We start from the raw sequence: 27597 nt of genomic DNA on the forward strand, positions 1-27597 counted from the left end.
CAGATGCTGAGCTCTAGCCATAACATCCACATTCCAGACAGCAGGAAGAAGGGCATGCATATTCCCTTCAAGGACACTTTTCAGAAGTTGCACATGACACTTCCATTGGCCAGCTGCAAGAAAAGCTAGGGAATGCAGTATATTTTCTAGGTGGTCGTATTCCCACCTAAACACTAGATATTCTGCTATTAAGAGTAGAAATGGATATTGGGGGGCAACTACCAGTCTCCAGATACACTAGGAAACTACAAGTAATTCTGATGATGGTCTTGATACAAAACTGGAAAAAAGGCCACATGCTGGAGGCTTACTGTATGAACATAGCAAAGCTCTTCAATGACTTAAATTTTACAAAACCACAACTCCATTACTTGTACTATGCCACTGTTCCCTCTGCCACGTGGAATGAGTTTCACATTGAAAACAATGGAATTTACGATAGTAAAAAGGATGTTCAGACCAAGGTAAATCCAGAGATTGTTATGAAAGCACTCAGCACTCTGAGTTCAATCCTGCTTCTGCATTCAACAGACTTTTTTTTTTTTAAACATCTTTACTGGAGTATAATTGCTTTACAATGTTGTGTTTCTGCTTTATAAAAAAGTGAATCAGCTATACATATACATATATCCCCATATCTCCTCCCTCTTGCATCTCCCTCCCACCCTCCCTATCCCACCCTTCTAGGTGGCCACAAACCACCGAGCTGATCTCCCTGTGCTATGTGGCTGCTTCCCACTAGCTATCTATTTTACACTTGGTAGTGTATAGATGTCCATGCCACTCTCTCACTTCGTCCCAGCTTACCCTTCCCCCTCCTCGTGTCCTCAAGTCCATTCTCTACACCTGCGTCTTTATTCCTGTCCTGCCCCTAGGTTCATTGGAACCTTTTTTTTTTTTTTTAGATTCCGTAAATATGTGTTAGCACATGGTATTTGTTTTTCTCTTTCTGACTTACTTCCCTCTGTATGACAGACTCTACGTCCATCCACCTCACTACAGATAATTCAATTTCGTTTCTTTTTATGGCTGAGTAATATTCCATTGTATATACGTGCCACATCTTCTTTATCCATTCATCTGTCGATGGACACTTAGGTTGCTTCCATGTCCTGGCGACTGTAAATAGAGCTGCAGTGAACATTGCAGTACATGACTCTTTTTGAATTATGGTTTTCTCAAGGTATATGCCCAGTAGTGGGGTGGCTGGGTCGTATGGTAGTTCTATTTTTAGTTTTTTAAGGAACCTCCATACTGTTCTCCATAGTGGCTGTATCAATCTACATTCCCCCCAACAGTGCAAGAGGGTTCCCTTTTCTCCACACCCTCTCCAGCATTTATTGTTTGTAGACTTGTTGATGATGGCCATTCTGACTGGTGTGAGGTGATACCTCATTGTAATTTTGACTTGCATTTCTCTAATGATTAGTGATGTTGAGCATCCTTTCACGTCAACACAGACTTAATTCTGTTAACGTATGTTGGGTTTCTACACAGTGCTTTACTTCCTCCATCTCCCTTTATAAAAATCTTCCCTTTCATTACAGAGCCCTGCTCCTGTTGCACAGAGGACTAGCTCTTCATTTCTTCTGAGTACACTAAGCATATGTCTTCTAAAAGGTTCTTCAGTTTCTTATAGAAAACAATTTTCTTTGTCTTCAGGCTGTTCTTTCCCCCTCCATAATTTGGCAGCTTTTTGGTGCCCTTCTTTATCCTTGAATGGGAGCAACATCAACCCAGGCAGACTGTCTGCAGCAGAGATGGTCAGAGGAGTCTCCCTTGCACCCCCTTTTGCTGGGCCCTTGGGGTTAGCAGCCGTCCTCCTCTGAGGTCTGGACCTGCAGATCAGGTCAACAGGTGCAAGTTCGTGCTCAGAGAGCGCTGCCAGCAGGCATGCATGGCTCTGCTGCACAGAGGGGACTCCTGGCCTGCTCTCTGCCATTCTCTGGCTAAACCTGACAACTGATGCAGTTTGCTGTTTTGAAACTGCAACATGTGAAGGAATGTTCCCAGGCTCCTTACGCCTCTGCTCCTTCTTACAACATGGTAGGAAAAACCACGTCTTTGTCCATCTCCCTCTGCTCCCTGTCTTGGGTTTCCTAGTGGATGTAGAAAGTAAATCACAGAAGTGATGGTGCTCGGCTCTGGTCGGTGCAACTCCAGCTTCCCAGGCTCAGCAGGACACAGTGGGAGTAAAGCAAAGCCTCTTCCCACTTCCTTCCTGCAGGGCCATTGGAATTTCAGCTTCAGAGGCTGAAGCATGCAGAGGACATTCCAGGAACAGGCTTCTTTATTGGTCCCCATAGCACAAGAGATACAGTGAGAATCCCTGTCCTTTTCTGTCTCCCAACTTCTGACATATCTGTCATCTTATCTTTGGTTCGTTCGTTGCTGTGGTCAGTGTTTGTCTCTACAGGAAGTTGGGAGGAGGCCCTGACCTCAGCCTCACAGCTGGCTGACAGGCCTCCGCTCCTTCCATCTCCTTCTCCACTCTCCAGGCGGCAGCCACAGTGCTCTGGCAGTGCACTCCGGACACTCCCCTGCGTAGAATACGCAGACTACGCCAGGGTCTCAACTGCCTACAGGGCAGACTCCAAAGCCTTTGGCTCAGCACACAAGGCCCTCCAGATCAGGCTCGTCTGCTGCTCCAGCCTCACCCTGAGCCAGGGCCCGCACCTGCTGGATCCAGCAGCCACCTGACACCAGGCAGAGGAGCCCTGGACACCCTGCCCGGTCCTACACATGCTGCTTCCTCCACCCAGAATGTTTTCTCCACCGTCCTTCCTTTCAGAACTCCCGCTTATCCTTTGGGACTCAACTCAAACACCCCCTTGTGAAGCCCTCCTAGACACAGGCACCCGCAGCATACCTCCTCTGTGGGCATCTATGAGCTGTGCTGAAATCGCTCGCTTGCCCCCGCCAACAAAAGCATTTGTTCCTCAGAGGCAAGAACCATGTCCTATTCACCTGTGTAGCGCTGGTAACAAGCACAGTGTCCTGAACCAAGAAGACCTGCCAAGTAGGGTTCCCTCAACTGGTGAGTTTGAAAATATCGCAGACACAGAATATCTAACCTCTAGGAAGGCATCTGATAAGGAGTGTAAGGAGTTCCCACATGTCCCCAGTAGAGAGATACAGCGGAATGCTAATCGTTTAGACACATCGGCAAATGATGAAAAACCTTCACAGCGGGTGTTGATCAGGTATCCCAAAAGGAAGAATATGGGACAGACGGGGCTCTGCCAGGGCTAAGGTCTCTTAGCGAGCAGTGTAAGTGGAGAGAGAGGGCGAGCAGGTTCAGGAGGGACGGCCTGGAAAGATTCCTTGAAGGAACAGTGCACAGTGGGCAGGCACCCTTAAAAGGGATGATCTTAAGGGAGATAAACCAGGTAAGGGCCAGAACTGAGATGAAACTGACTAGGAAAGTAAATCAGGGCCCACTCTTGCCTCTAGAAAACTCACTACAAATGGCACAAGGACTCCCCCCACCCCTTGTCCTCCAAATCCTCAGCCAACAAGACAAAAGTGACGTGGTAGAACACAGCTAGCAAGAAAGACTTCAGATTCTTGGCCAGGGCTGTGACACAGCTGTTAGGAAAGGAGCGTGACCAGGGGTGCCTTTGTAGAGGTCTGCTCTCTGGCTAACACAGGGGGGTGACGGCTCTGCTTACTCTACGCTCATCTACCCAAACCCGTGAGCTTTTCGGTTCGGGAGCCACGCCTACGAGAGATCTTGATTGGAAGAAGGTACTCAGAAGAGGCCTCCTTGATGGGGCTGGAATATGAAACCACACTCTGTGAGAAGCCGCTGACAGCAGTGAGGATGTGCTCCAACCAGAAAAGACCACTCCTGTCCTCAAATGTTGGAAATCTGGGGCCAAATATGGACAGAGCTGGACTCAACATGGAGGAGAACTTATGAAACTCAGAACTCTCCCTTGGGAAACCCTAACCCCCATCAGAGGCTGGATGGAGGGTGGTGGGGACTTGGTAGAAGACATGCACTCATGACAGTCTAAGCTTCTCTAAAACCGCACGTTAAGCAACCCAGGTCACTTTCTTTGTTTTAAAACTGTGTAAGTTGTAAATTTATAAATTTGCTGAATGAGTTACCCTATTTGTTTAGAATATTCCCAAAATGTGTAACAACAGTACTTTCTCCTCCTTCAAAAAGTGGAGCATAATTGTATGTTATGTGTACCTTACCACAATAAAAAAAAGTAGACCATAACTACCACAACTTAGTTTTTCTTTTATAACACAGGATGGTCTAGCAGAGCCATCTTTATGAGTATGAATGTCATTGTCCAGCACATACCTGTGGCCAGGTTTGGACCTGGACAAGACTGTGAAGGAAGCCAAGTTGTCCTCAGCACCTCACCCCCCTTCACCTTTTCTGTTTGGGCTCTTTGGCTCTCCTTAGATATTTCTCCGGCCTAGCAGCAGTCTACCAAGACTAAAAGCACCACGTAACTAAGATATTTTCTTCCCTTCCTCTGAGTGCTATCCATCAAATGCCAGAGAGAGAAAGGATCTTGGAAACCAAGTGTTCCAAATTTACAGCTGAGAAAACACATCCTCAGAGAAGACAGAGAGTTACCCAAAGGCAGCTGGGCAAGGGAAGAGCCGAGCATAGGACCCAGGGTCAGAGCTCTCTCCACATCTCCACATCCCCCATGGGTGTGCTGTCAGATAACACGTCAAACAAGTCTGGGCTACAGTGACAATGGCTAACTGCCATCAACCAGACAGAAACAGGAAAGGAACACAGGCAGCATGGCAGGCAACACAGAGCAAGGCCCGAGGGAAGCTTTACTGGAGGTGGATCGCACCTGGGTAAAAGCCACCTCATCTGACTACCCGAAAGGTGAACTCTCAAGTACATGGAAATCACCATGTACCTGTAAACAACCTTCTGATAGGATGTCCTTTTCCTGTCAGCTCAGTTTTTAACTCCTGTTATATTTGGTTTTCAACCGTTTCTATCTCCTAAAAGTCAACATTTAAATGTCCTTAAAATTAATACATTATAAAATTTTACATTATATTGAAATTATGATTTGTCTTCCCCAACATAAAAGTTTTCTTTCAAATAAAATGGATATTTCACTTTGGCCTTGCTTCCATCAGCAGCAAATGACTTTCTTTAGAAAGTACTTTTCTTAGATTTATGTCTGCTGCCCAAATTCTCTCATGATATTGATATTCTGCAAGTATGAGGAACAAGGCACATAATCTAACATTAGAAGACAATTTTCAAAATTTTTATAACTTTAAAAACATCTAGAAAACTATAATAACTCTTGTTGCAGTACTATGCAGGTGACAGTTGTGGTTAATTACGTACAGGATTTCATCTTAACCCTTAACGGTTCACATTCAGATTTTCTTACTGTTTTAAGCAAAGCAAAACAAAACCAAAGAGATAGAGATCCCCCCTGGAAATAATATTCTAATGTCTTGCTTATTTTACTTGCATGGAAGGCAACTTAAAAGACACTGGATTTAACCTAATGTATTTGGGGCTGCGTTTACTGTCACAAATGAGGCCTGAGTCTCAGGCTTACCTGCACAGCACCTCCCCGTCCAGCTGTTGGGGATTTCTGTGGTCAATGATGATGATGTCATGATGTTTGTCCAGGAAACAGGCAAGGGCCGTCTGAGCCTCCTTGATAACTGTACACTTAAACCCTGCTTTTTCACATGCCCTACAGAATCCATTACACTGCTTATCTTCTTTGGGAAACACTAAAAGTACCTGAATCAAAAAAGCATGAACACTTTTAAAAAAAAAAAAAAAAAGAAAGGTGTCGTTAGAATTGTCATTTCTTAACAAGCCACAGAAAACTCCCAAGTGTTTTCAAGGCAAGTACACAGATGTGAGCATAACGATCTGTTGAGTAAATCCTTTTCCCACATGTAACTCTGGGACGTTATCACTCAGCTCCCTGAAATGAGTGCTATTCTATCTGTTCTTAGTCTGCAAGTCAGTGCATGGATCATATGCTTATTTCTTTTGCTAATAAGCCCACTGGAAGAACTCAACAAAGACTTGATTAAGTACTTTATCTTAAAACTGAATCAATTAAAAAACACAAATATTTATTTTAGTTAACAGTAAGTTAACTAGGTAAGTCCTTAGATGGCAAACACCAATATTTCAGTCAAACTCCCAGAATACTTAATACTTTAAATGATACATTTAAGTATTCTGACTCAAGACTTTATGTAATTCCTCCAAGTTAAAAAAAAAATTACTTTGATCATAAGAGAGGAGACTTAAAGCAGACCAAAACGTTACAATTCAAAAACTGCCCGTGTGGTGATACAAGAATAGCGCCAGGTGCAAGAGACAGCTGGCTGTCCTGGCGCCTGGCCTGGATGGGCGGGGCCTGCGTCTGCTGCCCTTTCCCCTGCGCGGCCAAGCCGCCACGCCAAACCTGGGGCAGGAGCGCACTGCTCCATCCCTTCACGCTCACACTGACTAACGGGGCAACTGTGGTACGTGGTACAAACAGTCAAGGTGGGACAGCCTAAGGGAAAGAGACTGCAAAGCTGACAGAAACCCCATTCCCCAAGACTCAGTCCCTCTAAGCTTACCCAGGTGCACAAATACCACAAGTGCAAAGAGTTAAGAGAGCACATTTCTTCTGCGCTGCGCAGCATGTGGGATCTTAGTTCCCTGACCAGGGATCAAACCCAGGCCCCCTGCATTGGGAGCGTGGAGTCTTAACCACTGGACCACCAGGGAAGTCCCAAGAGCACATTTCTGCCAGTCCTTTTCACATTTCAAAAAATGTAACAGTGAGCATGCGTTTGTGTACAGGAAGCATCAAGTAACGCTGGAGCTAAATTTCAATTGGTTATTTTAATATTTTGGATTAGAAAATTTATGGATATTTTCTCTCTGCTAAAGCTGATTCAGTAACCGAGTAGACCATGCTTTTACTCTCTATATTGGAAAATTTCAAACCTACAAAAAGTCATGAATGACAATAAATGCTAGAACACCCTTCTTCTAGTTTCATCAATTGTTAACATTTTGCCACCTTTGCTTTCTCTCTCTCTCCACATACATACTACACACGTACACACACACACAATTATACACATTATTTTATTGCTGAGCCTTTTAAAGTAGGCTGCAGACATTTCATCTCTAAATACCTCAATGTGTATTTCTAAGAAAAGTACATTCCCTGATATAACTGTAGTACTGCTATCAAGTTCAGGGAATTCAATATTGATCCAATATTTTATCTAAAACCGAAGATTATTTTCAATGTATAACTTTAGACCCTCTCCCTCCCCGTCTTTAAAGAAAATCAAGGTGAAAATTACAGCATGGTATATTATTACCTGGAGCTGATCTGGATGAAATCTCATGGGGCCAAATTGTATATCAGCTACTGCTACCTGCAAGAAAAAGATCTGCTTAAAAATGAAAAGAAAAAAAAAAAAAAAGATAAGCTTGCTTAAATTTTTCTCTCATCAGTGCCACAGATGAAAATGAAATTTCTACTCTAGAGAAAAATTACGTAAATACTTATTAGACACAGGGATCTCAGTTATCTCCTTATAAACCCCAGGAAAGGTGGAGAGCAGAGAAGGACACATAAAATGAGTCTGATCCCGGCCTTTCTTTTCCTAGCTGTGTGTGACTCTAAGTGAATTACCCAACCTTCGGCCTCAATTCCTCATGTGTTACAGAGATCACGTGAGATGACAATATAAAGAGCCCCCAAAGATTAGACACCAAACGAACACTGGTTTCTTCCACATCTACTCCCATCTTTCCCCTGATGGACAATGAAATCTTACATCTAAAATGGCACACACAAAAAAAGAAATCCAGCTATCAGAACCATGGGACCTCAAAGACTCCTTGTTGAGAAACGGTTAACACTTTCATTTTACAGACAAGCACGGTGCTTATCAATAAATGCTTATTGGGAAATTCCCTGGTGGTCCAGTGGTTAGGACTCTGTACTCTCACTGCTGGGGGGCCCGGGTTTGATCCCTGTTTGGGGAACTAAAATCCCACAAGCCTCGTGGTGCGGCCAAAAAAAAAAAAAAAAAAGAAGCTTATCTATTTGAGAACTTAACACCAACACACAAAGATAAATACAGTATCATAACCAAACCCCAACAAGTAATAGAATCATAGCGCCAATGGAGGGCTCAGCATATACTGGGCACTGTGCTAAGGGCTGAACATACGTTATCTTGCTGAACCTTTGCAACATGCTGAGAGTTTACATTGGAAAGCTGAGGTTCCAAGTACTTTGTTTAAGGCCACACAGCAGCAAGTGGCATCTGGGATTCTACTGACCAGTCTGTTTAGTTTTATAAACTGTGCTGCAAACCCAGGGCCACTGGAAGGTTTGGGAAGTCTGTGCACTGCACAAAGGAGCACAAGGGAGGGAGAATGGAGAGCTAAAATCCAGCCCCAAGCCATGAACCCTGGCCTTGGGTTGTTACCCGGAGGAAGAGACACATTTTACAATTTTTCCAGAAACACTGTATATATGTGTTGAGGGGATCCCTACCCTACTCCAGGCCTCTGGGTGACGGGTGTGATTTCATACCTAAAACACAGCAGCAGCAGAACTAGATCTATAAACCTTCCCACAAGATACTTCCTAACTGCCTGCCACCTCCCATCTCTCCCCTCAAGCAGGGATCTCTCCTACAGTAAACACATGCAACAAAACCTGCTTAGTGATGGAGGAAGTCCATGTATATTTTTAACTGCTAGAAGCTGATGTCTACTAATTATGGGACACTGGCTCAGTTTCTGGTTTGCTTTGTAGTAACTTCATCTCTCAGAAGGTGTAGAATGAGGGTCGCTACTACTCTAGACCTGAGACTGAGGAGGAGGGCTTTGCAGTAGGGTGGAAGGGTGAGCACAGACATCCCACAGCACCATCTATCCTCCAGAGCTGGGCAGTCACTGGCCTCATCAAGAGGCACAGCTGGATGCCAAAGCCAGAATTTCTGACGGAATATGATCCAGGAGGTCCAAGAGAGTCTTAAAAGAGAGAGATGTGCTCTACGTAATCATACTCGCAATGACTTTTTTGTTGGTTTTTATGAACAAAGTTTAAAGAAATGAATGAATGAAAGAACAAGAAATGATACAGGCCTACTGCTTGGAGAAGACAGTGAAACTACTCAGGAAAAAGAAAGAGAAGGAACAAAATGACAGGAAAAAGAAGGGAAATCATTTTGCTGATTTTCTACAGCGTTGGGGCACGGTGGAATTGCACAAAAGAAACCAGAAAACCCATCAACAGGAGGGCTGTGCCACTGCCTAGGATGAAGCGGTTGTTGGACAGCACTTGGGTCCTCTGTGTGAAACGGCGGCTGCAGCCTCTCACAGAGGATACTCATGAAATTTGCTATGAAGGATCAAGGAGACAAAAGGTAAAGTCTGAACGGACAGAAAGAAAATATTTATAAATACTGTAAAAACATACTAGGTCACAAAGAAAACTTTAAAACATATTCCTCGTACAGCCTTTATTTCCAACCATAAGGCAATCAAACCAAAATTAAAAACAGAAGAAATACCCCCTCCTTGGAAATTTTTAAATTCATATAACTGCCGGATCAGAGAGGGAAATGCAAACTATGCCTACAGATTGCTTGGAAAATAATAAAAATGAGAATGTCATGTAATAAAACCTACAGGATACTAGTAAATTTTACTCAGAGGCAACATTCACAGTCTTAGATCTTTCTGTCATGAAACAAGAATATACTAAGCTTTCAAATCACTAAATTTGAGAAAGTCAACAGTACAAACTTAAGGAAACCAGGAGGAGAAAAATAAGCTAAAGGCTATAATAATTAATAAAACTTTAAAATGTTAACGACTAGCTTGATTTTAAAAAACACATACTATATAGGGTCGGTCACAAGCTGAGGGACGAGATAAAAGAATGGACAGCTATATGCTAACACATATATATGCAATCTAAAAAAAAAAAGTGGTTCTGAAGAACCTAGGGGCAGGACAGGAATAAAGTCATAGATGTAGAGAATGGACTTGAGGAAACAGGGAGGGGGAAGGGTAAGCTGGGACGAAGTGAGAGAGTGGCACTGACATATATACCCTACCAAATGTAAAACAGATAGCTAGTGGGAAGCAGCTGCATAGCACAGGGAGATCAGCTCATGCTTTGTGACCACCTAGACGGGTGGGATAGGGAGAGTGGGAGGGAGACGCAAGAGGGAGGGGATATGGGGATATGTGTATACGTATAGCTGATTCACCTTGTTATACAGCAGCAACTAACACAACAACATAAAGCAATTATACTCCGATGACGATGTTAAATAAATTAATAAATAATAAATAAATAATAAATAAAAAGAATGGACAGCTAAGGGCAAAAGTCTCATTCTTCCCGGGAAAACAATTCTGAGTACATGGTCTACACCCAAAGTGGGTGAAATAACTTTTACAAACAAAGGACAGAGTAACTTTATGATCTCAACTTGTAAAAATAACTCACCGCCCCATTAATTCTAAGAAATAAAAGAAGCTATAGATTAATTCTTTTAAAGAGCATGGATTCTACTTCAGTATAATTTTAGCAGTATCATTTTAAAACATTAATGTTTCAGCAATTCTATTTTACCATTGAATACTTTCTTTATTTACTTAACTAGATTGCATTTTAACCTTACATCCTGTCTACAGGGTATATCCGGCTCTCAGGACCTCTGTCAAGCAGTGTCCCAGCAGAGCCGGACAATTACTTACCACTGCCCCCCCCCCCCACAAAATAACCACCACCAGGAAATCTGATGACATTACTCAGTGAGCAGACGTCAGCAGTGGGCCCTCAAAGAGTAAACAACTTCCCAACTGCTCTGGATAAGGGGATCGGAACTACTAGAATTCGTGCATTCATCCTTTCTTTGTGTATGAAAATCAGAATCAAACTGACCTAATGCTTCAGGCCATAGCCCTCTTATTATTTATTTTTCACATTAATATTTAGAAGGGAACAGTCATTTTCAAATCAGTTTTAATAACAGCTTTCAGCTTCAAAAGCAACTGATATTTTTAGGTAATACAGGAACAATAATATATTCATGAACTGATATCAGTAATTATACAAGTTGTTGAATTTAGTCTTTTGGGTTTTTTAATATTTATATATTTATTAAGATTTATTGTTAAAAAAAGACTGTTAAATTGGGATATCAGATAAGAATGATGTCTGTTTGTATTTATTATTTTAAAGTAATTTTTTGTTAACATGGCTGATGGAAATCTGAAATACATCATTATTAGACACCTTGATGAACCACCTATCAGTTTTCTTTTGTTTGCCTAACTGACCTAACTGCAGGGCAAAGTTACTATGTTACCAATCTTGATCACCAGTGAGGGTAGGAGAGGAAAGAGATATATAATTCCAACCTGTCTAAATATTCTACTCCCCTGACCCTCCCCTTACCCCTTGACTGCTTTTTTTTTTCCTGCAGCTTTAGTTACCATTTGCCCCACTACTTATTTTATTATCTTCTTATTAAAGGAGTGTCTCTCCCATGAGAATACAAGTTCTACAAAGACAGGGATTATCTGCTTTATTTATTGCTATATTTCCAATACCCAAAACAGTGCCTAGCATATGGCAGACATTCAAAAAATACTTCTGAATGAATGTTTGCTCAACAGCTAATCTTTTTTTATCTCTGTATTTAAATTTTTATTTTACTAAGTCTTTTGAAAATGTAATATATTTATTTTTTAACATCTTTATTGGAGTATAATTGCTTTACAATGAGCTAATCTTTTTGAACCATTTATCTAAAAATCATACTCATACCAGCTTATACATATACACATGTATATAATACAGCACTTCCAGTTTTCAGAGTATTTTCATATATATTTTATATTGTAAAGGAACAGAAAGGAAGGAAGCAATCTTAGGAAAAGCCTAAGCACTAGGAACCACAAATGAATCATGGGATCTTTTTCCTACATCCCTTTATTAGAAACAGAAAGTTATGCTGGGATCAATTTATATTAATTGTTTACAAACCTAGGAACTATAGCAAAGACATAAATCAGATTTTGTCTTGAGCCATACTGTCCCTCCAGGCTTTCCCTGTACAGCCAGTGGCCATCTTGTCTCTCTCTGGGCAGAGGGGTAAATTGATCAAAGGGGCACAGCCTGGACAAGAGTCAGGAGACACCAGTTCTTAGGTGGGGAGTGTCAAAATTAACCCAGACATTTGTGGACCACCTACTTACTATGCTGTAAGCCAAGCACAGAGGTAGGTACTGAGAGTGCAAAGACCAAATGCCTACCCTGTCCTGAGTAGGAGAAGGGGAAAACGTAAATTATGACAACATGGTGCAGATTTAATATAGAAAGAAGGTGTCTAGTATGTGCTAAAGACTTTGCTTCCAATCATATTTAAATCCAATTTAGTCCTTACCCTATGAGTAAGGGAAGCTCATTAACTCCATTTTATTGATGACCAAACTGAAGCTCAGAGCCGTATTATTAAAGCGCTGGTAAGTGGCAATGGTGGGAACTGGGCCCAATTCACAGAAACTTAATTCCTGTGGTCTCTTTTTTTTTTAAATAATAAATTTATTTATTTATTTTTGGCTGCGTTGGGTCTTCGTTGCTGCGCGCAGGCTTTCTCTAGTTGCAGCGAGCGGGGGCTACTCTTCCTTGCGGTGCGTGGGCGTCTTACTGCGATGGCTTCTCTTGTTGCGGAGCACAGGCTCTAGGCGTGTGCTTCAGTAGTTGCGGCTCACGGGCTCCAGAGTGTAGGCTCAGTAGTTGTGGGACACGGACTTAAGTCGCTCCGTGGCATCTTCCCGAACCAGGGCGTGAACCTGTGTCCCCTGCATTGGCAGGTGGATTCTTTTTTTTTTTTTTTTTTTTGCAGTACGCGGGCCTCTCACTGTTGTGGCCTCTCCCGTTGTGGAGCACAGGCTCCGGACGCGCAGGCTCAGCGGCCATGGCTCACAGGCCCAGCCGCTCCGCGGCATGTGGGATCTTCCCGGACCGGGGCACGAACCCGTGTCCCCTGCATCGGCAGGCGGACTCTCAACCACTGCACCACGAGGGAAGCCCCCTGTGGTCTTTTCATGCTTCACTAAAGTTACCTGACCCTAACCTGTATCTAGCTGAAATAAGACCAAGAACCTGGAAAGCAGCATCCATCCATTTGACAAATCTTTGTTGAACACTCACTATGTATCAGATGGTTTCCTAGGCACTGGGCATTCAACAGAGAACAAGACAGATAATATTGCTACACAGCAGGGAGGGGTTTGACGGAGAGTAACTGGGTTGCTGTTTTGAATCAGAGTCAAGGAAGGCCTCTCTGAGGGGGAACTGTGGAAGGCGAGATCTGAATGACGAGGAGTCAGCCACGCCAGGAGTGGAGGAGGGAGCACCAGGCAGAGCACAGGACCGAAGGTGGGAACAGGGTGGACATTTGAGGAAAGGAGAGGGAAGAGTGCTGAGATGAGCTCACGGCTAGGCAGGAGCTGTAAGGTGTGGAGCTTTCTAGGCCAGAACAAGAAAACTGGGTTTTGTTCTAAATTTCATGAAGAGCCACTAGAAAGTTTTATACAAGGGAATGATATGATCTGATTTTTATTTTTTTAAGATCCCTTTGGGGACTTCCCTGGCAGTGCAGTGGTTAAGACTCCACGCTCCCAATGCAGGGGGCCCGGGTTTGACCCCTGGTCGGGGAACTAAAATCCTGCATACTGTGCAGTGCAGCCAATAATAATAATAAAATAAATGAATGAATGATCCCTTTGGCTACCTGTGGAAAACAGTCAGTGAGAGAGTGAGAGTAGAGGCAAAGAGACAGTAAGGAAGCTTCTGTAGTAGTCCAAGTGAGAGACGATGGTAGCCTGGCCTAGCAGTTGCCACAGAGATGAGTAGATGAATCTGGGGGGTGTTTTGCAGGTGGAGTGATCAGGACTTGCTAATGGACAGAACACAACCAAATCCACCGATTCCAAGACCAGAATTCTGATATCTGACTTGAAGTTTTACGTCAGTGTTGTGTGGAAATTTGGGGTTCTGCAGGGCATCCTAGTAGAAGCTGGTGTGGATCTGCTTGGTCCTTTCCAGATCCACCCACAAGATGGCACCAAGATCTACCCTGAGGCAAAGCTCCTTCCTAGCCGCTTCCCCTGGTCCTTCTCCCAGAGCAAGCAAAATACTCCATTATCCATCCTCAGTGTCCCAGTCTCTTTTTTCTCCCCTTACCTGGTCTTAATATGCCCTTCAGTCAATTTAAACAGCACATATTTACAAGAAGGCTTTTATATGTTACCTCAATTGGATGCCAAAATCAAGTCACATGCTAGGGTGAAACTGTTCAGGTCCTTTTTTCCCAAACCCATAGTGCTGGGCAAAAAATGGTGTCTGGATTAAATGAACTATTTAAAGAGCTTATCACGGGTCTTCCCTGGTGGTGCAGTGGTTGAGAGTCCGCCTGCCAATGCAGGGGACACGGGTTTGTGCCCCAGTCCGGGAAGATCCCACATGCCGTGGAGCGCATGGGCCCGTGAGCCATGGCCGCTGAGCCTGCGCTCCGCGACGGGAGAGGCCACAACAGTGAGAGGCTCGCGTAACGCAAACAAATAAATAAATAAATAAAATAAAGAGCTTATCACAATTCCTGACAGTGAGCAAATGCCCAATAAATTCTAAATATCTACAGAAAAAGTTTTCCAAGAAGTTTTTGCTATGAAACTATAATTTTACACACACAGAGGCATTTTTAAAACTATATTTTTCCAAAGAGCTGTTTCCTTCAGAGCACTTAGGTAATCTCTAATAAGAACCATTAACATCACAGTACCTTGAAATACTGTACAAAATAGGACCCACTTCTTAAATATTATGTTAATGTAGTTGATACAGGGGACAAATAAAGGTTTTCTAGAAACCCTGCAAGGAGACTGCCTCTGAAGGTGAAAACAGAATCAACCCAGAGAAATTGAGGATAGCCAACTGAAGGATTAACCCAACCCATGAGCCTCTCTTTCACTGTGTCAGTGAAATTTAAGAATCCTCAAATCCAACTGCAGAAATCTAGCTATAACATCATGGAGGCAAGGCCAGAATCTACTTCTTCCCCACCCCCTCCAAAAAGAGAAGACTGACTACTTGGATCTTCCCGTCAGAATGAGGAGGGTGTACAGGCAGCCCAGCAGAGGGAAGCCAGAGGTTGAGAACTCAGTGCTATTGATCCAGCTCCCTCCCAGAGAAAAACTGAATCCAGCAGGCATGGGTGATCTAGATATCAAAAGGAATACTCCTAACTTATAAATTAATAAATTAGCATCCTGCCTCTCTCCGGGACAAGTCTATTTCAGGCGTATTTACATTTATCAGTCATGTTTATCTCACACCCTGCACACTCAGACAGCAGTGAGCCTTATTCAGAAGGCTCCACAGCTGCTTGCCCGCCCACCTGACCTGACCGCAAGCCCCAGCCTAGATTTTACTGGGTTCGCTTAATGGACCTCAGTGCTGTCTGAAGGGGATTACACTGAGAATGACAACCCACGCAACACAGTGAATTATCCAGAATCATCCAAACTTCCCTTCACCAGTATTCCTGAGGTGGGACACATAGGGGTTTGAACTCTGACCCCTCTCCCCTGAAAAACTGTAACTTTAGGCAAGTTTCTTCACTTTGCTAAATCTCACCTGGAAATTAGTGACTGTGAAGATGAAATGAGTAACAGATATGCAGCTCTCTGCATGGTGCCTGGCATACAGTTAAGTGCTCCATAGCGAGTAGCCATTATCACTAGTGAAAGGGGATGCATGAGCATTCACGATGCCCCTGGTTTGGTTCTAGAGCAATGAAGAAATCCTTACTTGGTATGGAAGCTAAAAACGTAGGTTTTGACAGAAAGTGGGTTTCCAAACTCAGTTGTGGCATGCAGGCCCTAGAGTGCGCAGACTTCAGTAGTTGCAGTGCATGGGCTCAGCAGTTGTGGCTTGCAGGCTCTAGGGTGCAGGCTCAGTAGCTGCGGTGCACGGGCTTAGTTGCTCCGCGGCATGTGGGATCTTCCCGGACCAGGGCTCGAACCCGTGTCCCCTGCATTGGCAGGCGGATTCTTAACCACTGTGCCACCAGGGAAGCCCTAAGGTAAAATCTTGACCAGAAGTTGTCTGGTATTTATATTTCTAAGATGTATATCTACGTCCTCCAAACTAAATGTATTTTTAAGACTTTTTTCAGAGTAGTTTTAGGTTTACAACAAAATTAAGAGGGAGGTAGAAAGATTTCCATTATACCCCCTGCCCCCACACAGGCACAGGCTCTGCCATCATTAACATCACTCACCAGAACAATACATTTTTTAACCAAGGATGAACCTACACTGACACATCATAATCACCCCAAATCCATACTCTACCTTAGGGTTCACTCTTGGTGGTGTACATTCTATGGGTTTGGACAAATATACAGTGATGTGTATCCATTATAATATCCTATAGAGTATTTTCACTGCCCTAAAAATCCTCTGTACTCTACCTGTTCATCTCTCCCCACCCCCTACCACTGGCAACCATTTATCTTCTTATTGTCTCCATAGTTTTTTGCCTTTTCTAGACTACCATATAGTTGGAATCATACAAGTATGTAGCCTTTTCATATTGGCTTCTTTCACTTAGTAATACGGATTTAAGGTTCCTCCATGTCTTTTTTGTGGCTTGATAGCTCATTTCTTTTTAGTACTGAATAATATTCCACTGTCTGGATGTACCAAAATTTATCCATTCACCTACTGGAGGACATCTTGGTTGCTTCTAAGTTTTGACACTTATGAATAAAGCTGCTATAAACATCCTTATGCAGGTGTTTGTATAGATATGTTTTCAACTCCTTTGGGTAAATACCAAGGAGAGCAATTGCTAGATCGTATGATAAGAGTATGTTTAGTAAACTGCCAATCTGTCTTCCAAAGTGGCTATGCCATTTTGCATTCCCCCTAGCACTGTTTGCACCCTCCAACCCCACTGCTCCACATCCTTGTCAGTATTTGGTGTTGTCAGTGTTCCAGATTTTGGCCATTTAAACAGGTGTAGAGTAGTATCTTACTGTTGTTTTAATCTGCATTTCCCTGATGACACATGATGTTGGGCATCTTTTCATATGCTTATTTGCCATCTGTATATCTTCTTCGGAGGTGGCTGTTAAGGTCTTTGGCCCCTTTTTTAATCAGATTGTTCATTTTCTAATTGTTGCATTTTTAAGAGTTCTTTATATATTTTGGACACCAGTCCCTTATCAGACATATCTTTTGCATATATTTTTCCCAGTCTGTGGCTTGTCTTCTAATTCTTTTGATATTGTCTTTCACAGAGCAGAAGTTTTTAATTTTAATGAAGTCCAGTGTATCAATTATTTCTTTCATGGATTACATCTTTGGTGTTGTATCTAAAAAAGCATCACTATAACCAAGGTCATCTAGGTCTTCTTCTATGTTATCTTCTAGGAGTTTTACAGTTTTACATTTTACTTTTAGGCCTATGATCCACCTTGAGTTAATTTTTGTGAAGGGTGTGACATCTGTATGTAAATTCATTATTTTGGATATGGCTGTCCAGTTGTTCCAGCACCATTTGTTGAAGTGACTATCTTTGTTCCATTGTATTGCCTTTGCTCCTTTGTCAAAGATCAGTTGGCTATATTTATGTGTGTCTATTTCTGGGCTTACAACTTTGTTCTTTAATATTATATAGCTATTCCGGGTCTTTTGCCTCTCCATGTAAATGCTTTAATCAGTTTGTCAATATCCATAAAGTAACTTGCTGAGATTTTGACTGGGATTGCATTGAATCTATAGATCAAGTTGGGAAGAACTGACATCTTGACAGTATTGAGCCTCCCTACCCACAAACATGGAATATCTCTCCATTTACTTGGTTCATCTTTGATTTTCTTCAGAATTTTTTAGTTTTCCTCATATAGATCTTGCACATATTTTGTTAGATTTATACCTAAGTTTTTTTTGTTGTTTTTTGGGTGCTAATGTAAATGGTATTGTGTTTTTATTTTCAAACTCTTCTTGCTCATTGTTAGTATACAGGAAAGCAATTGACTTCTGTATATTAGTCGTGTATCCTGCAACCTTGCTATAATCACTTACTAGTTTCCGGAGTTCTTCTGTCTGTTGTTTTGGATTTTCTATACAGACAATCATGTCATCTGTGAACAATGACAGTTTTATGTCTTCCTTCCCAAGCTGTATACCTTTTATATCCTTTTCTTGACTTTTTGCATTAGCAAGGACTTTCAGTATGATGTTAAAAAGAAGTGGTGAGAGGGGACATCACTACCCTGTACCTGATCTTAACAGGAAAGCTTCAAGTTTCTCGCCATTTAAGTATGATATGAGCTGTAGGTTTTTTTGCAGGTATTCTTTATCAGGTTGAGGGAGTTCCCCTCTACTCCTAGTTCGCTGAGCAACTTTTATCATGAATGGGTTTTGGATTCTGTCAAATGTTTTCTCTATCTACTGATATGATCATGTGATTTTTCTTTTTTAGTCAGTTGATGCTGTGGATTAATTTTCTGATGTAGGAGCAGTCTTGTTTACCTGGGTCTGTTTATATCTTTTTTATTTGATTTGCTAATACTTTGTTGAAAAATTTTGCATCTATGTTCAGGAGAGATGTTGGTCTACAGTTTTTCTTTTCTTGTAACGTCTTTGTCTGGTTTTGGCATGAGGGAAATGCTGGCTTCATAGAATGAGTTAGAAAGTACTCCCTCTCCTTCTATCTTCTGAAAGGGATTGGAGAGAACTGGTATAATTTCTTCCTTAAATGTTTGGTAGAAATGATCATATGGTTTTTATTCCTCAGTTTGTTGATGTGGTGTAACACTGATTGATTTGCGAATACTGAAGAATCTTTGCATCCCTGGGATAAATTCCACTTGATCATGGTGTATGATCCTTTTAAAGTATTGTTGGATTCAGACTGCTAGTATTTTGTTGAGGATTTCTGCGTCTATGTTCATCAGTGATATCGGCCTATAATTTTCTTTTTTGTGGTATCTTTGTTTTTGGTATCAGGGTGATGGTGGCCTCACAGATGTGTTTGGGAGTATTCCTTCCTCTGCAATTTCTTGGAATAGTTTCAGAAGGAGAGGTGTTAACTCTTCTCTAAATGTTGATAGAATTCGCCTGTGAAGCCATTTGGTCCTGGACTTTTGTTTGTTGAGAGGTTTTGGTTTTTGTTTTTCTTTGGCTGTGCTGCTACACAGCTTGCGGGATCTTAGTTCCCCGACCAGGGACTGAATCCGGGCCCTCGGCAGTGAAACCGCAGTCTTAACCATTGGACCACCAGGGAATTCCCTTGTTGGGAGTATTTTAATCACAGTTTCAATGTCAGTACTTGTGATTGGTCAGTTCATATTTTCTATTTCTTCCTGGTTCAGTCTTGGAAGGTTGTACCTTTCTAAGAATTTGTCCATTTCTTCCAGGTTGTCCATTTTATTGGCATATAGTTGCTTGTAGTAGTCTCTAACGATCCTTTGTATTTCTGTGGTGTCCACTGTAACTTCTCCTTTTTCATTTCTTATTGCTTTGAGCCCTCTCCTTTTTTTTCTTGATGAGTCTGGCTAAAGGTTTATCAATTTTGTTTATCTTTTCAAAGAACCAGCTTTTAGTTCATTAATCTTTTCTATTGTTTTCTTCGTTTCTGTTTCATTTATTTCTGCTCTGATCTTTATGATACCTTTCCTTCTACTAGCTTTGGGTTTTGTTTCTTCTTCTCTCTCTAGTTGCTTTAGGTGTAAGGTTAGTTTGTTTATGTGTGATTTTTCTTGTTTCCTGAGATAAGATTGTACAGTATTGCTATAAACTTCCCTGTTAGTACTGCTTTTGCTGCAACCCGTCGGTTTTTGGATCATCGTGCTTATGTTTTCATTTGTCTCTAGGTATTTTTTGATTTCTTCAGTGATCCATTGGTTGTTTAGTAGCATACTGTTTAGCCTCCATGTGTTTGTGGTTTTTACAGCTTTTTTCTTGTAGTTGATTTCTAATCTCAAAGTGCTGTGGTCAGAAAAGATGGTTGATATGATTTCAATTTTAAGTTTCCTGAGGCTCGCTTTGTGGCCCAACACGCGATCAATCCTGGAGAATGTTCCATGTGCACTGGAGAAAAATGTGCATTCTGCTGCTTTTGGATGCAATGCTCTATAAATATCAATTAAGTCCATCTGGTCTAATGTGTAATTTAAGGCCTGTGTTTACTTATTTATTTTCTGTCTGGGTGATCTGTCCATTGATGAAAGTAGGGTGTTAAAGTACCCCACTATTATTGTGTTACTGTTGATTTCTCCTTTTATGACTGTTAATATTTGCCTTATATAGTGAGGTGCTCCTATGTTGGGTGCATATATATTTATAATTGTTGTATCTTCTTCTTGAATTGATCCCTTGATCATTATGTAGTGTCCGTCTTTGGAAGAATCAATATTGTCAAAATGACTATACCACCCAAGGCAATCTACAGATTCAATGCAATCCCTATCAAATTACCAATGGCATTTTTCACAGGACTAGAACAAAAAAATCTTAAAATCTGTATGGAGACACAAATGATCCTGAATAGTCAAAGCAATCTTCAGAAAGAAAAACAGAGTTGGAGGAATCAGGCACCCGGACTTCAGACTATACTACAAAGCTACAGTCATCAAAATGGTATGGTACTGGCACAAAAACAGAAATACAGATCAGTGGAACAGGATAGAAAGCCCAGAAATAAACCCCCACACACCTACGGTCAATTAATCTACAACAAGGGAGGCAAGACTATACAATGAAGAAAAGACAGTCTCTTCAATAAATGGTGCTGGGAACACTGGACAGCTACACTTAAAAATAAATGAAATTAGAACATTCTTTAACACCATACACAAAAGTAAACTCAAAATGGATTAAAGACCTAAATTTAAGACCGGATACTATAAAACTCTTAGAGGAAAACATAGGCAGAACACTCTTTGACAAAAATCGCAGCAATATCTTTTTCAATCCGTCTCCTAGGGTAATGGAAATAAAAACAAAATAAACAAATGGAACCTAATTAAACTCAAAGGTTTTTGCACAGCTAAGGAAACCATAAACAAAATGAAAAGACAATCCACAGAATGGGAGAAAATATTTGCAAACAATGTAACCTAGAAGGGATTAGTCTCCAAAATTTACAAACAGCTCATGCCATTTAATATCAAAAAGAACAAACAACCCAATCAAAAAATGGGCAGAAGACCTGAATAGACATTTCTCTAAAGAACACATAGAGATGGCCAAGAGGCACAAGAAAAGATGCTCAACATGGCTAATTATTAGAGAAATGCAAATCAAAACTACAATGAGAGAGCACCTCACACCAGTCAGAATGGCCATCATCAAAAAATCTACAAACAGGGCTTCCCTGGTGACGCAGTGGTTGAGAGTCCGCCTGCCGATGCAGGGGACACGGGTTCGTGCCCCGGTCTGGGAAGATCCCACATGCCGCGGAGCAGCTAGGCCCGTGAGCCACGGCCGCTGAGCCTGCGTGTCCGGAGCCTGTGCTCCACAACGGGAGAGGCCACAACAGTTGAGAGGCCCGCGTACCGCAAAAGAAAAAAAAAAAATCTACAAACAATAAATGCTGGCGAGGGTGTGGAGAAAAGGGAACTCTCCTACACTGTTGGTGGGAATGTAAACTGGTATACCCACTATGGAGAACAGTTATCGAGGTACCTTAAAAAACTAAAAATAGAGCTACCATATGATCCCACAATCCCAATCCTAGGCATATATGCAGAGGAAACCACGGTTTGAAAGGATACATGCACCCCAATGTTCACTGCAGCGCTGTCTACTAGCCAAGACATGGAAGCAACCTAAATGTCCATTGACAGATGAATGGATAAGAAGATGTGGTACATGGACTTCTCTGGTGGCACAGTGGTTAAGAATCCACCTGCCAATGCAGGGGACACAGGTTTGAGCACTGGTCCAGGAAGATCCCACATGCCGTGGAGCAACTAAGCCCGTGCGCCACAACTACGGAGCCTGCGCTCTAAAGCCCATAAGCCACAACTACTGAGCCTGTGTGCCACAACTACTGAAGCCCAAGCGCCTAGAGCCCGTGCTCCAAAACAAGAGAAGCCACTGCAATGAGAAGCCCGGCGCACCATAACGAAGAGTAGCCCCCTCTTGCTGTAACTAGAGAAAGCCCGCACGCAGCAACAAAGACCCAGTGCAGGGCTTCCCTGGTGGTGCAGTGATTGAGAGTCCACCTGCCAATGCAGGGGACACGGGTTTGTGCCCCGGTCCCGGAAGATCCCACATGCCGTGGAGCGGCTGGGCCCGTGAGCCATGGCTGCTGAGCCTGCACGTCCAGAGCCTGTGCTCCGCAACGGGAGAGGCCACAACAGTGAGAGGCCCGCGTACCGCAAAAAAATAAATAAATAAAAATAAAAATTGAATGTTTAAAAAAAAAAAGAGACCCAATGCAGCCAAAAATAAATTAATTAAAAAAAAAAAGAAGATGTGGTACGTATATACAATGGACTATTACTCGGCCATTGGAAAGAATGAAATAATGGGACTCCCCTGGTGGCGCAGTGTATAAGACTCCATGCTCCCAATGCAGGGGGCCCAGGTTCGATCCTCCCTGGTGAGGGAACTAGATCCCATGTGCATGACACATCTAAGAGTTCGCATGTCACAACTAAGGAGCCCGCATGCTGCAACTAAGGAGGTGGCGAGCCGCAACTAAGGAGCCCACCTGCCACAACTGAGGAGCCTACATGCTGCAAGTAAGTAGCTGGTGAGCTGCGACTAAAGAGCCCACGAGCCGCAACTAAGGAGCCCAGCAGCCGCAACTAAGACCCAGTGCAGCCAAATAAATAAAAGAATGAAATAACGCCATTTGCAGCAACATGGATGGACCTGGAAATTATCATACTAAGTGAAGTAAGTCAGACAAAGACAAATGTCATATGATATTGCTTATGTGCAGAAACTATTTAAAAAACGAAACAAATGAGCTTATTTACAAAACACAGACAGACTCACAGACTTAGAGAACAAACTTATGGTTACCAGGAGGGAAGGGTGGAGAGAAGGGATAGACTGGGAGTTTGGCACTGACATGTACACCCTGCTATATTTAATATAGATAACCAACAAGGACCTATGGTATAGCACAGGGAACTGTGCTCAATATACTGAAATAACCTAAATTGGAAAAGAAGTTGAAAAAGAATAGATACATGTATATGTATAACTGAATCACTTTGCTGTATACCTGAAACTAACACAACATTGTTAATCAACTATACTCCAACAGAAAATACAAATTTAAAAAAAATGTTTGGTAGAATTCACCAATGAAACCATACAGGACTGGTGCTCTCTGCTGTGGCAGGTTATTAACCACTGACTCAATTTCTTCAATAGATATAGGTCTATTCAGATCCATTCCTTCTCACGTGAGTTTTGGCACATAGTGTCTTTGAAGGAATTTGTCCATTTCATCTATGTAATCAAATGTGTGGGCATAGAGCTGGTTCACAGTATTCTTTTACTAACCTTTCAGTTTCCGTGGGCTCTGCAGTGAAGTCTACTCCTTCATTTCTGATATTAATCATTTGTGTCTTCTCTCTTTTTTAGTTAGCCTTCTATAGAGGCTTATAGATTTTATTGATCTTTTCAAAGAACCAGCTTTTGGTTTCAAGGATTTTCTCTACTGATTTCCTGTTTTCAATTTCATTGATTTCTGCTCTAATTCTTATTATTTCTTTTCTTCTGCTTACTTTGGATTTAATTTGCTCTTCCTTCTCCCTAAGTTTTCTAAAGTGAAAACTTAGATTACTGATTTTAGATCTTTCCTCTTTTCCAATATATGTATTCAATGCCACAAATTTTTCTCTAAGCACTGCTTTTGCTGCATCCCACAAATCTTGATAAATTGTATCATTTTCATTTAGTTCAAAATATTTTAAAATTTCTCTTGAGATTTCTTGTTTGACCCATGTGTTATTTAGAAGTGTACTGTTTAATCTCCACATATTTTGGGATTTTCCAGTTACCTTTATGTTATTGATTTCCAGTTTAATTCCATTGTGGTCTGAGGACAGACATTGTATGACTTCTATTCTTTTCAATTTGTTAAGGTGTTGTGGCCCAGAATGTGGTCTATCTTAGTGACGGTTCCATATGAGCTTAAGAAAAATGTACATTCTGCTGTTGCTGGATAAAGTAGTCAGTAGATGTCAATTTTATCCAGTTAACTGATGGTACTGTCGAGTTCAACTATGTCGTTCCATAGTTTTGCCTGCTGGATTTGTCCATTTCTGAAATGGGGTGCTGAAGTTTCCTACTGTGATAGAAGAATCCACTATCTCTCCTTGCAGTTCTATTGGTTTTTGCCTGATGCAGTTCGATGCTCTGTTGTTGGGTGCATATACATCAAGAATTGTTGTGACTTCTTAGGGAGTTGACCTCTTTGTCATATGTAGTACCCTTCTTTATCCCTGATAAATTTTCCTTACTTTGATGTCCGCCCTGTCTGAAATTAATGTAGCTAGTCTGCTTGCTTTTGATTAGTGTTAGCGTGGTACATCTTTCTCTATCCACTTTACTTTTAATGTATATGCGCTTTTATAAAGTGGATTTCTTGTAGATAACATTTTTTTCTGCTATTTACTGTGGGAATCTGGTCAAGCTCCTGCAGGTAAATCTCACAATGTTGTGGGGGCCACCATGCCACGGTTCCCCTGGAGATTTTAACTCTGAGTTACCTGCACTGAGCTGCCAGCAATTCACTAGTCACAGTTCAGGTTTTCCTACCTGGCACTGTTTGGTGTGGAGGTTTCTCTGCATGAGTCTCTGGTAAGCAGTGACTCCCTGTATTTGCCTAGCTATCCAATCTCGGGGGCAACAGTTTACCCTGTGTCTTCCCCTCTATTATGGATTTAAGAACAGTTGTTAACTTTTCAGTCTGTTCAGCTTTAATTGTTGTTAGGACAGAGTGTTGACTTCCAAGCTCCTTATGTACAGAACTGGAAACCAGAAGTCTAATACATTTTGAACAAAATTATGTGCAGAAGGTCTCAATTTACAATCCAAATATACTTGTTAGATCATAGTAGTCATAACTGTATAAGAGTGCTGGAAAGCAGGGAGTGTCAAAGGGAATGTCATCTCTGAAACTGGTGCAGAGAGGGCATCCCAGCACCATCCTCCCTGAGACCGCTCTCTGCTTCCTTTGACAGGTTATGGGGGGGAGGGGAAGGGGGGCAGGCAAATTGACCTTATTAGAGCATTCAGAGCAACCACTTGTTAATAACTATTGGTGATTAAAAAGTGTTATTTTAAGCATTTTACATTCTAATATGCTAGACTGTTATTCATGTAGTGGTTTAGTAAGTTACAGTTATGCTTTAGGAAATAAGTTCAGGGTTTTGAGTTGACTTACAATGAATTGTAATTTTTCCCATTCAAAACAGTTAAGAAATGACTCCTAGTTGAAATTTTCACTTAGAGTATGTGATTTCAGGAACCAATTACTAAGGTTAAGCCAAAACTGCCTATGCATACCCTATGTCCCAGAAGTGAGAATTTTGGGTCTATTCACATAGATCTTTAAGGGGACATGAGCAAAGACGCCTGTCCAGGGTTATGCGTAGTGGCAGGGAATTGCAAGCAATATGGGTATGTCTAACTGGGGGACAGTAATATAGTAGATCTTTTCTTTCTTTCTTTTTTTTTTTTTTTTTTTTTGGCCACACCGTGTGGCATGCAGGATCTTAACTCCCCAGCCAGGGATTGAACCCGTGCCCCCTACAGTGGAAGCTCAGAGTCCTAACCACTGGACCGCCAGGGAATTCCAATATGGTAGATCTTAAAAGCATATGCTAAGTGAAAAAAGTAAGAAAACAGAATGGGATCTGTAATACAATACCACTTACATAAATTAAAATACATAAGCACATTAACAGTACATACTTTATAAGAACACATAAAAACAAAATGACATACATTAAACACATTAGAATGGTGGGCACAGAGGGAGTGGAGAACCAGATATAAATAAACCAAACAACAAAAAAAGAGAGGAACCTTGGGAAGTAGGCAAGGATTTTTAAACACAAAAAGCAATAACCATAAAGGAAAAGATTGATAAGCTAGATTTTTAAATTAAGAATTTTGTTCATCAAAAGGCCCCAGTCAGGGACTCAAAAGGTAAGTCACAGAATGGGAGAACGTATTTGCAAAACATATAACCGACAGAGGACTCATACCCATAATATATGATGAATGCCTGAAGATCAGTGAGACAAAACTAGACAAACCCAACTGGAGAGAGCCTTGCACAGGCAGATGATGTTAACATGCTAAGAACTAAGAAGGAGAATTCAATCCTCTGCGTCAGAATTTCAATCAGGAAAAGAAAGTGAGCTCATCAACAATTTTTAAGTCTTAACAATTTTACAAACATGCACGTAAGCAGGAAATCTGAAGTTATTTTAAACTTTATATAAAGTTTAAAGTTATATATAAAACATATAAACAAATGTCATTGGCTAAAGTCTCTTCTATTTTAAGAGAGTTCTTGACAGAATGGAAAAAGAAGCACATGCATCTACAATTTGTGTATCTACCAGGGGAAATGAGTTATTTATGCAATTACTACACAGTAGAAAGCTTTGTTTCCATAGAGATTATGACACAACTGATTTAGGCCTTAAATTAGAATATTCCGATTTGAATTGAGAAATGATCCTTTTGTCTAAATGAATAGTGTATTCAGTGCGAATAAAAGCTCCACACATCTGCTGATATCATTTCCTCTTCACTTCAGTAATAATTAATAATGAGAATACATCCACACAAGTCCTAAAAAGGAATTCATACCCCTAAAGTTTCACAAGTGCCTGAAAACGTATAGGGAATGACGTTTTTACAGGATGTACAAAAATACATAAAGAACTAACCCAAAACACTTCAAAATATCTTTCTGCTCATTTCATATCTATTACACTTAAACAGTCTCTTGTACTAATGGTGTGAACAGCAAGACAAAAAAGTCAGTTCTATCTTCCTTCTGTCATCACTACCTGAATTTAATAGATAAACTGTATACTGTCGGCGTTGGGAGGGGGTGAGGAATGCATTTAATCCAAAGCAGAAAAACATCAGAATGTTACGTTTCAAAAGGAGGGAAATATATGACCCATAAATAGAGTACAGTGTAAAATCCTTCAGGGGCTCCACATTGCCCTACATAAAGCCTGGACGCTCCGATATAGCATTCAAGGCTCCTGTAGTGCTTGAAGCCTAAGCTTCAGCTGCCCCAACCACTCAGAACTCCTTGAAAGCCCATCGCTTGCCTTGGCCATGTCACTCATTCAGTGTGGCACACTCCTGCTTTCTTCCTCTTCTCCTCTAATTCCTCCTCATCTTTCTAAACCCAATCATGGGGAAACCCTACCTATGCCTCTGGCCCCAACCCTTATCTGGACGAGCTGCCACACCTATGTGTTTCCAAGGCATCCTGGGTT

The 27597-nt window shown here is 41.6% G+C and overlaps 1 protein-coding gene across 1 annotated transcript in view; it reads right to left on the reverse strand.

Annotated features, from left to right (window-relative positions):
- The window catches only part of PDE8A (phosphodiesterase 8A), a 100444-nt gene that overhangs the window by 66281 nt on the left and 6566 nt on the right, over window positions 1-27597 (reverse strand). Inside the window, exons 2-3 of the mRNA XM_029238033.1 lie at window positions 7360-7416; window positions 5568-5758 (exon numbers count right to left, since the gene is read on the reverse strand). Coding sequence (XP_029093866.1) covers window positions 5568-5758; window positions 7360-7416 — 248 coding nt within the window. The remainder of the gene's footprint in view (window positions 1-5567; window positions 5759-7359; window positions 7417-27597) is intronic.

This window comes from Monodon monoceros, unplaced genomic scaffold (assembly GCF_005190385.1).
Source record: "Monodon monoceros isolate NGI ecotype Baffin Bay Population unplaced genomic scaffold, NGI_Narwhal_1 Super_Scaffold_21, whole genome shotgun sequence".
Classification (NCBI taxonomy): Eukaryota; Metazoa; Chordata; class Mammalia; order Artiodactyla; family Monodontidae; genus Monodon; species Monodon monoceros.